The 11826-nt window shown below is 36.8% G+C and overlaps 1 protein-coding gene across 1 annotated transcript; it reads left to right on the top strand.

The window, feature by feature from the left end:
* The first annotated feature begins 3144 nt into the window (after positions 1–3144).
* LOC140919449 (uncharacterized) lies at positions 3145–9577 on the top strand. The gene is given in 4 exon segments (XM_073365467.1): positions 3145–4425; positions 4930–5045; positions 5127–6524; positions 6526–9577. Coding segments are annotated over 4 exon segments (5847 nt in total).
* Positions 9578–11826: the final 2249 nt, after the last annotated feature.

Genomic DNA, 11826 nt, shown 5'->3' with positions numbered 1-11826 from the left:
TTCATTTTCATTTTCTTTGTGTTTTTTATTTTTTAATAAGTATTAGTTGACATTATAATTTTCTTTTAGGCTAGTAGATTATTTTTTATTTTATTTTATGTTATTCATTTATCTATTTATTTTATATATGTATATATGTTTTGTTAGTATTATGGATTTATTGAATTATGTTTATTCAACACCTACACTTTTTTAAGACACACACTTATGAGTGGAACCTTATACCCGAGTTTGAACAAAACTTAAGCTTAGTTTCAAGATCGCGTAGTGGTAGCCTTCTGGATGTACATCCTGTTTGGTTAGCATGAAGATCTCACCTAGAGTTTGATCCTATTGAGGTTATTGTCACTTCAAATAGTTTACCTATTGTTGTTGACAATATTCTAAAATAGGATTATTGGCTCTAGGAACCGTGTTTAGAACCATAGAGCCTCCCTTGTGAGAGTTTCACTACATAAGCCAATAGATCCTTTCATTGAAAGAATATCTATTAAAACCAAAAAAATTATCTCATATATTCAAGACATTATAAATATATATTAGTTTCATTCATATGTCATGACATTTTTTTTTTCTCTCTTTCTAAGGAAAAATAAAACATAATAGCATTTTGCATAAATTTTCAGGATTTTTGGGGAATCATACAAACTGTAGTCACGTGTTATTTAAGTGGACAATGGGATCAGAAAAAAGAAAAACTTTACTTTTAAAGTTTAAGCAACCTGATTTGAAGAGTTTAAAAGACATCAGCAGCCAGATGAAAACTATACAACGTGAGAGTTTCGTTCACAAATATGGGAAAATTCTAAATCTCTTGGCAGTGAATGTGCAAACAGGGGCCCTCACAGCATTGGCTCAGTATTACGATCCTCTCTTAAGATGTTTCACCTTCCAAGACTTTCAGTTGGCCCCGACATTAGAGGAATTTGAGAAAATATTGGGTTACTCCCTAGAAAGAGGAAATCCTTATCGATATACTGGGCAACCACCGAAGTTGGACACAATTGCTGAAGTGTTGAAAATCGACATAAGAGAGTTGGCAAGTACAAAAGAGGAAAAAGGGGCTATTCATGGGTTTTCAAGAAAATATCTAGAGCAAAAGTGCCAAGATTTAGCCGATAAAAAAGAATGGAGTACTTTTATAGATGTTTTGGCCCTCATTATCTACGGTATTGTTATATTCCCAAACCTTGATAACTTTGTAGATTTTGCTGCCATAAATGTATTCTTAGCTTTTAACAAACATAAACAAAACCCAGTTCCTGCGGTTCTTGCTGATGTATACTACTCTATGCATATGCGACACGAGAAGAAAGGGGGAACAATTTTATGTTGTGTTCCAGTGCTGTATACTTGGTTTGTGTCTCACATGTTCAAGAAAGGGTATCATGTTGGGGTCAAGAGCAATCGTGAATGGGCTCAGAGTATAGCTAGCCTTACTGGAGATAAAATTTCATGGTACTATAGAGAACAAGAGGTGGAAGAGGTAATATGCCGATGCGGAGATTTTCCAAATGTACCTCTCATGGGAACGAAAGGATGTATTAATTACAATCCAATGATAGCTCTGAGACAACTCGGCTACCCCATGTTGGATAAACCAGATGATAAGTCATTGGAGGCTTTTGTTTTGCACAATACGGGTATAGTAGACCCACCAATGTTGAGAAGGATAAGTCGAGTTTGGGAGTTGATCATTAGAAAAGGAAAAATACTCGGATGTAGAAGTTGCAGCACAAAAGAACCATATCAACAATGGGTAAAGAAAAGAGTCCAAGAAATTAAGCTGCCTTTCCACAGTACACCCTCAAATGATCAGGAAATGCCCGAACCTATTCTTGTTGCCAATGAAAAGATAGAAGAACTCAAAGCATCATTGCTAAAATTTGAAGAAGAGAAAAAAGAGCTACAAGCGAGGTTAGAAAAAGTCTCCCAAGAGAACGACAACTTAAGATCAGAAAACACTTGTAAGAGTCAGTTTATCGAGAGAAGCAACAAGAGGTTGAAAGTTGAAAAAGGAAATAAAATTGACATACAAGATTGTTTAAGAGGCGCAAATGAAGAGTTAGATGTGCGAAGGCAAGAAAGGAATACAACTATTGAAGAAGCCTATATGTGGAAGCAATTGTGGACAAAATCAGCAAACTCTGAGAAGAACATAAAAAATGAGTTTGAAGATTTAAAGAAACAACTGAAAGAAATGGTAGATCAATATGAGAATCAAGTAAGGAATGAGAGGCAACAGAAGGAAGAAATCGAAGAATTACTCTCAAAACACCAAGATGCACTAAAAGCAGAAATGGAAGCTTCTAGTGAGTTGAAGAATTACATTGATTATCAAGAAAAAATCTACAATGACTTGAAGGATGAAACCATATACTGGGAGGAGCGTTTCATGGTGTTGCTTGGGCAATTGAAGAACCAAGAGATTTATAAAGAATTGGAAGATAAAGGCAAGCATTGGAAAGATTGCTTTTCGAAATTGGCAATGCTAGCAAATCAGGCAATCATAAAAATTCCAAAACATTTAAGAGAGATTGATGCAGTAATGCATCCACTCAACACTCCAATCAAAGTCTACAAGTTCGTCGAATATTGCAAATATTTAGTAGAAGAATTGGAGGAGAAGATTGGTTGTCCTCTTGAAAAAGATGATTGAAATACAATAGCTTTTTAATTTAAATGTAATATACTTTTTTCTCATTCATGAAGGATTTGCTATTTTGTTTATCGATTCCCATATTCTTCTTTCATTAATAATTCGTGCAAGACTTATGATTCCCCAACATCCAAAAAAATAAAAAATAATTGCATTTTCATTCCATTCATGTTTAATGCATACTCATAATATTTTTTTTTTATTTAAAAAAAAACACAGAAAAAATCAATAAAGCTGTTTCCCCGACACTCTTATCGGACTCGTGCAAACTCGAAGATCATGGAAGAACTTGAGCAAAATCAAGAGGTGATGAGCAAGGAAGGGGAATACTGATGAGAATCCTCCGGCTGCAAGCTTTGTCAAGGAAGGGGAATACTGATGAGAATCCTCCGGCTGCAAATGAAGAACACCAAACCACTCATTCTCACCCACCAGGCTTTACCCCGACTACCCAGCAACCTCGTACAACAACTATACAATTTCCTATGTATGGTCTTCCACCCAGTTATACTCCACCTTTAGTCGTCAACCCCCAAAACCCAAACCAATCACAAATTCCATCTCCTCTGGGCTATCTGCCACCCCAAAACACTCAACCCTCAGAAAATATTCCATATATTCCACCCCAAGTACCCTGTTTCGATACTAATGGAAATTGGCATCAACCTCATATTGGGGATGATACACAATCAGATGAAAAATTCCATGTCTTGGAAGAGCGAATAAAAGCGATTGAGGGGTATAATGTTTATGGCCTTGAAGCTTTCGATATGTGTTTGGTTTCTGATGTGACTATCCCTCCCAAATTCAAGGTTCCTGACTTTGAAAAATACAAGGGCAACACATGTCCTAAAAATCATCTAACTATGTATTGCAGAAAAATGGCATCTCATGCTCATAACGATAAACTTCTCATTCACTTCTTCCAAGACAGTTTGAGTGGGGCATCGTTAAGTTGGTATATGCATCTTGAGCGAAATCAAATTCGTTCATGGAAGGACCTAGCTGATGCCTTTTTGAAGCAATACAGGTACAACGTTGACATGGCCCCTGATAGGATGCAATTGCAAAATTCACTGAAAAAGGACAACGAAGATTTCAAAGAATACGCACAACGGTGGAGGGAAGTGGCCTCACAAGTAGAACCCCCATTATCTGAAAGCGAAATGGTTGGTATGTTTATGGATACTCTCCAGTCGCCTTTTTATGACAAGATGATTGGGAGTATGTCATCAAACTTTTCTGACCTTGTCATGATAGGAGAAAGGATAGAAAGTGGGATGAGGAGTGGCAAGATTGTATGTGCGGCAACTAGCGTGAAACGACCCCAGACGACATTCACAAAAAAGAAAGAAGGAGACACTAACGCTGTAATGGTAAACCCCAGAATCTCTTATTTTCCACCCATCAATTCTTATCGACCCCCAATTTTCCAGCCCCCGATACCACAAAATCCTTACACCCCTTATCCATATGTGGCCGCAACCACACAAGCTTCATTCCCTCAATATCACCCTTCAAGACCACCTTTTTATCAACCACCACCTACCGCATTTTCCCCACAAAATCAATACCCAAGCTCAAATCACTACAGACCACCTGTCAATCGAGAAAAAAGGATAACTCGTTTTGATCCAATTCCCGTCACGTATAGCCAATTGTTGCCCCATTTACTTCAAAATTCAATGGTAGTCATAAGACCAATGAAACCTCTTGAACCACCATTTCCAAAATGGTATAATCCAAATGCCAAATGTGAATATCATGCAGGAGTTCACAAAAAAGAAAGAAGGAGACGCTAACGTTGTAATGGTAAACCCCAGAGTCTCTTATTTTCCGCCCATCAATTCTTATCGACCCCCAAATTTCCAACCCCCGATACCACAAACTCCTTACATCCCTTATCCATATGTGGCCGCAATCACACAAGCTTCATACTCGCAATATCACCCTTCAAGACCACCTTTTTATCAACCACCACCTACCGCATTTTCCCCACAAAATCAATACCCAATCTCAAATCACTACAGACCACCTGTCAATCGAGAAAAAAGGATAACTCGTTTTTGATCCATTTCCCGTCACATATAGCAATTGTTGCCGTAGTCATAAGACCAATGAAACCTCTTGAACCACCATTTCCAAAATGGTATAATCCAAATGCCAAATGTGAATATCATGCAGGAGCCGTTGGGCATTCCATTGAAGATTGTCAAGCCCTAAAATCTAAAGTGCAAGAATTGATTAATGCAAAATGGCTTACCTTCAAGGAGGACAATCCCAACATAGGGAGCAATCCTTTGCCAGGTCACGGGAACGCCTCTGTGAATTTCATTGAAGATGGGATAGACCAATATGCAGTAGATGGTCATGTGTTCACCATGGGGTCGTGTGTGGAAAATAATATATCTTTCCCAAAACCATTGGAAATTATTTACAAAAAAGAGAATCTTAAGTCAACTCATAGCAAGAAGTCAACTCATAACAAGCCAAATGCAATAATTGTCCAAACACCAATCCCGTTTCCTTATGGAAATACCAAGGCAGTACCGTGGAAATACGAAGTCACATCCCACTTGGCAGATCATCAACCAAGTGATGGTTGTGAACCTAAAGGAACTGAGGTCACTAACATCTCAGGGATTGGTGGAATGACTCGGAGTGGTCGTATATACACTCCTGAGCAACTTAGGAAAAAAGAGGTTAATGGAGAAAAAGGAAAAGAAGATATGTATCATACCATAAAAGGACAAGAGATCAGTAAAAAGACGGTGTCTGAAGAAGAAGCTAGTGAATTTTTGAAGTTTGTCAAGCAAAGTGAATATAAGGTGGTGGATCAGCTAAATCAGACCCCTTCCAAGATATCAGTTCTCTCCTTGTTATTGAATTCTGAAGCACATAGAAGGGCACTGATGAAAGTTCTAAACGAAGCCCATGTTACTCACGATATCACTGTCGATCAGTTTGATGGAGTTGTCGGTAACATCACTGCTAGTAGTTGCCTGAGTTTTAGTGATAATGAATTACCAGCTGAAGGGACAGAGCATAATAAGGCACTGCACATCTCTATGAGGTGTCACGATCACATTCTTGCACGAGTGCTAGTAGATAATGGTTCATCATTAAATGTCATGCCTAAATCAACACTGTCAAAGCTATTTGTTGAGGGAGCCTGTTTGAAGCCTAGTGCTTTGGTGGTGAAAGCGTTTGATGGATCTAGAAGACAAGTGATTGGTGAGATTGACCTGCCAATTCAAATCGGACCCCACATCTTTGGGATAACCTTCCAAGTAATGGATATTAAACCGGCGTACAGTTGTCTTTTAGGGAGACCATGGATTCATGCTGCTGGAGCAGTGACATCCACTCTCCATCAAAAGCTAAAGTTTACAGTGAACAATAAGCTGGTAATAATATATGGGGAAGAAGATATGATAGTAAGTCATTTATCTTCTACAGGCTACATTGAAGACACGGAGGAAGCCATAGAGACTTTCTTTCAAGCATTAGAAATTGCCAATGTTGTCTTCATGGGTGAAGGATATCGTTTAAAAGAACCAAAACAATCTACCATATCATTGAAGTCTACCAAATCCATGTTAGAAGGAGGAGTTTTTCTCAATTTGGGGAAGTTGATAGAAATACCAGAAAAGAACAATAGGTACGGGTTGGGATATGTACCTACTCAAGCTGATGAAGAAAAGGCTGCGAAGGAAAAAAGAGAAAACAAGGTGACTCGTCGAGAAAACTGGATACCGAATTCACAGAAGATTCCTATTTGTGACATTCGTCAAAATTTTCAAAGCGCCGGAATAATATATGCTGATCAGGTGGCTGTTGCGGAAGAGGATCATGGTGATGATGAGACCTGATATGTCGCTTAAAATTAGAGAAGAGGTCAAGAAGCAATTTGATGCTGGTTTCTTAGCAGTAGCAAAATATCCTCAATGGGTGGCTAATATTGTACCAGTTCCAAAGAAAGATGGAAAGGTTCGAATGTGCGTTGATTATCGGGATTTAAATAAAGCTAGTCCTAAAGATGATTTTCCTCTACCTCATATTGATGTCCTAGTGGATAGCACTGCTCAATACTCTCTTTTCTCCTTCATGGATGGTTTCTCAGGGTACAATCAAATCAAGATGGCTCCCGAAGATATGGAAAAAACTACGTTCATCACACAATGGGGGACTTTCTGCTATAAAGTGATGCCATTTGGATTGAAGAATGCCGGGGCAACCTATCAAAGAGCAATGGTAACCTTGTTTCATGACATGATGCATAAGGAAATAGAGGTTTACGTGGATGATATGATCGCAAAATCTCGAACTGAAGAAGACCATGTTGTTAACCTTCAAAAGTTATTTGAGCGACTAAGGAAGTTCAAACTTCGTTTAAACCCTGCTAAATGCACATTTGGTGTAAGATCAGGCAAATTACTTGGGTTTATCGTTAGTCAAAAAGGGATAGAGGTGGACCCAGATAAAGTAAGAGCAATACAAGAAGTGCCGGCTCCACGCACGAAAAAAGAAGTTCGTGGCTTTTTGGGTAGATTGAATTACATTGCAAGGTTTATATTGCATCTCACTGCTACATGCGAGCCGATTTTCAAATTGTTGCGCAAAGACCAAAAGGTTGAATGGAATGAGAATTGTCAAAAAGCTTTCGAAAAGATTAAGCAGTACTTATCAAAACCTCCCATCCTAGTGCCTCCTGTTCACGGGAAACCACTTATTATGTACTTAACAGTACTTGACGAGTCAATGGGCTGCGTACTGGGGCAACATGATGAATCTGGTAGGAAAGAACATGCTATTTATTATTTGAGCAAAAAGCTCACCAGTTGTGAAACAAGATATTCACTGCTTGAACGAACATGTTGCGCATTGGCATGGGCTGCTCGCCGGTTAAGGCATTATATGTTATGTCATACAACTTGGTTGGTGTCTAAAATGGACCCAATTAAATACATCTTTAAGAAACCTGCTCTTACTGGAAGGATCGCCCGTTGGCAGATGTTGTTATCAGAATACGATTTGGTATATGTTAGACAAAAATCTATCAAAGGAAGCGCATTAGCAGAATACTTATCCCAACAACCGGTAGAAGATTATCAATCAATGCAGTGTGAATTCCCCAACGAAGACATAATGACTTTAGTTGAAGAGATTGAATCATCTGATAAAGAAAAATGGAGGTTGGTGTTTGTTGGTGCCTCTAATGCGTTAGGGCATGGAATTGGAGCCATTTTGATTTCTCCAGAGAACCAGTTCACTCCATTTACGGCTAGATTGTGTTTTGATTGTACAAACAATATTGCAGAATATGAAGCATGTGTTATGGGAATTAAAGCAGCTATTGAATCAAATGTAAAATTTCTTGAGGTATATGGAGATTCATTGTTGGTCATCCATCAGACGAAAGGAGAGTGGGAAACACGAGATTCTAAATTGATTCCGTATCACACCCATATCAAAGAATTGACAGAACACTTTGAGAAGATTACTTTCAACCATATCCCTCGAGAAGAAAACCAGTTAGCTGACGCATTGGCCACTTTGTCGTCAATGTTCAAAATAACCACTAATCAAGACGTGCCGGTCATAAAGATTCAACAAAGAGATAAACCTGCATATTGCTTATCAATAGAAGAAGAGCTTGATAGCAAACCATGGTTTTATGATATCAAATCCTATGTTAAGAATAGGGAATATCCATCAGGTATTTCAGAGAACGACAAGAGGGTTTTGAGGAGGTTGTCAATGAACTTCTTCTTAAATGGTGATGTGCTTTATAAGAGGAATCATAATATGGTTCTCCTCAGATGTTTGGATAAAGCAGAAGCAGAAAAGATCATTCAAGAGGTTCACGAAGGTTCTTTTGGAACTCATGCAAATGGACACGCAATGGCAAGAAAAATCTTGAGGGCTGGCTATTATTGGCTGACAATGGAATCTGATTGCTTTAATTATGTAAAGAAATGTCATAAATGTCAAATATATGCTGATAAAGTACATGTACCGCCCACCTCTTTGAATGTTTTAACATCACCATGGCCATTTTCAATGTGGGGAATGGATGTTATTGGACTCATCGAGCCAAAAGCTTCCAATGGTCACCGGTTTATCTTGGTAGCTATTGATTACTTCACAAAATGGGTTGAAGCAGCTTCTTATGCCAATGTGACCAGAAGTGTGGTTGTCAAATTCATCAAAAGAGAATTGATTTGTCGATATGGCTTACCAAACAAGATAATCACTGATAACGCGACTAATTTGAATAACAAAATGATGAAAGAGTTGTGTGATAGTTTCAAAATTCAGCACCATAATTCTTCGCCATATCGTCCGAAAATGAATGGAGCTGTAGAAGCAGCAAATAAGAATATCAAGAAGATCATACAAAAGATGGTGGAGACGTATAAGGATTGGCATGAAATGCTTCCCTTTGCATTACATGGCTATAGAACCTCTGTTCGTACCTCAACAGGGGCAACTCCTTTCTCATTGGTGTATGGAATGGAAGCAGTACTTCCCATCGAAGTTGAAATTCCCTCGATCAAAGTCCTGATGGAAACAAAACTAGAAGAGGCGGAGTGGGTTCAATCACGATATGACCAATTAAATCTCATAGAAGAAAAAAGAATGATAGCTTTGTGTCATGGTCGGCTATATCAGAAAAGACTCAAAAAAGCTTACGAGAAAAAAGTCCGTCCTCGAGAGTTTCGAGAAGGAGAATTAGTGTTGAAGAAAATATTGCCCATAAAAAAGGATTCTCGGGGAAAGTGGACTCCGAACTACGAAGGACCATATGTTGTGAAAAAAGCTTTCTATGAGGGAGCTATGATACTCGCAGAAATGGATGGAGATGAGCTTCCACTTCCAATAAACTCAGATGCAGTCAAGAAATATTATGCTTAAAAAAAATATATAAAAATTGGGCTCGCTAGGTTGAAAACCTGAAAAGGCAACCTAGGCAAAAATTAGAGCATCCCGATGGATTGGAAACTTGGAAGAGTAGTCCATGCAAAAGATAGGGATAAAAATAAAAAAATAAAAATAAAAAAAATAAAAAATCAAGCACTTCAAACTGGGGCAATTATTATTTTTGGAAGCTGATTATGAGGATTCTTAAATTACAAGAATGACTACGTTTGTTATGTCTCCACTTAAATTAAACATACTCGTCCCCACATTGTAACCCCTGCCTCAATTGTTCTGCTTTTAATGTAACGACTCTTTCTAAACAAATTTAGTCTCATTGTTGTTTGTTCTAGCGTTTTTAAAAAATGTTATTTTATGATAATAAATATGAGAATTTGAAATATATGAAAATATAAAAAAAAATATCTTAAATATTTTGACGCTTGAAAATATATACACGGGAACGTGAGATATTGGGTGTATAAAAAATGAAGGGTAAGCATTTTAAATAATGCGCATTTGATTGACCTCAAAAAAGTGATTACCCAAGAGTCGTTGATCCTTTGAATCTTATAAGTGTATAAAGTCGCATAAGGATTGGGGAAACTAAAAGATAATAAAATAAATAAATATAAAGGAATTTATCTTCATTGCATGCATCCTACATTTTTTTTCTTTCAAATACTCACACATGATTTATGCCTCTTCACTCATATTTTACATATCCTCAACAACTCCTTATATCATGCATAATGAGTTAATCATGCATATCTTATGTGTATATTTTATTTATATTCAACAACTTTTGTATCACATTATTCATTTTACTTTTGCATTACCACATACATGCTTCCTTTTAAAAATAAAAATAGAACCAATTTATCTCATTTTATTTACATTCTAAATTTTAAACTAATGTTTGGTTTAGTCATCATTTTATTTATATCAATCGATCAACGCATCGGTAACCAACCCGAAGACGGTCATATATCCGATCACTTTATTTTATGTCGATCAACGCATCGGTAATCAATCATTTTATGTCGATCAACGCATCGGTAATCAATCCGGAGACGATCATCACTTTATTTTATGTTGATCTACGCATCGGTAATCAATCCGAAGACGATGTCGATCTACGCATCGATAATCAATCCGAAGACGATCATCACTTTATTCATGTCGATCAACGCATCGATAAACACTCCGAAGACGATCATTTTTTAATTTTTATTTATTTTTGGCAATCACCAACTTCTTTTACATACTTCTTTTACATGCTTTCGTTTTTTTTAAATCATCAATTTTTTTACAATTCAAATTATTTTTTATTTTCTCCTACATTACTTTGTACAAAATTTAGATTTTTATATTTAATTATTTTTTACCACGATAATTAAATAGGGGCAGCTGTAGTACCTCAATTTTGTCCTATAAAATAATTTAAAGTTATTTTAATAATAATAATACCGTTGTGTGGTATCTCTTTCCTTATCTAACTTTTAGTTTGATTGATTAACAGGTTAAAAACTTAAACATAATTACTAATTTTAACTAACCAAGAACATTCTCCATTTTCTGGTTAAAACCATGAATGTCCTCCGTTTTCTGTTTTCACAACCAAGATCAATCTTGAGTTATTTTATAAAGTTTTTAACAGGAATTTTTAAAAGGTGCATTTACAATTCAAACCCCCCTTTCTTGTAAATTGATGTTGTTATTTCACACTTCCCCTGGAAGAATTAATTGGAACTTTAAGAGCATATGAAGTATTGCTGCAAGAAGACAAACCAGTCAAGAAAGGAAAGGCAATAGAACTAAAGGCATCTCAAGAAAGCGCATCACAATACAAACAAAGGAAGAACCAGAAGAAACTGAACAAGAATATACTGATGAAGAAATTGCTCTTCTCACCAGAAGGATATAGAGAATGATGAGAAGAAGACATCTGTAGTACCTCAATTTTGTCATCAAAAATCTAAACATCTTTTATTTTTACATAAAATAAAAAAAATTGAATTACAGTAAAAACAATTCAAAGTGTTTCTGATTTGGCATGGCAATACATCAGTACCCAATACACCAATCCATTCCACCCTGCCAACACTCAACTTCACCTTCATCTTCCATTCTACATCATTTTATCTGCTTGACTTTGTGCAAAAGCTTTTGCAAACCCTCCTTTATATTATTTGCATTCCCAGCATCTGTCATAACTTTGCTTTATATTATCTGTATTTAAGCAA

The sequence above is a fragment of the Cicer arietinum genome, chromosome 2 (assembly GCF_000331145.2).
Source record: "Cicer arietinum cultivar CDC Frontier isolate Library 1 chromosome 2, Cicar.CDCFrontier_v2.0, whole genome shotgun sequence".
NCBI classification, from domain to species: domain Eukaryota; kingdom Viridiplantae; phylum Streptophyta; class Magnoliopsida; order Fabales; family Fabaceae; genus Cicer; species Cicer arietinum.
Note: the sequence above shows the minus strand (reverse complement) of the source record. Positions and strands in the feature narration are given on the sequence as shown.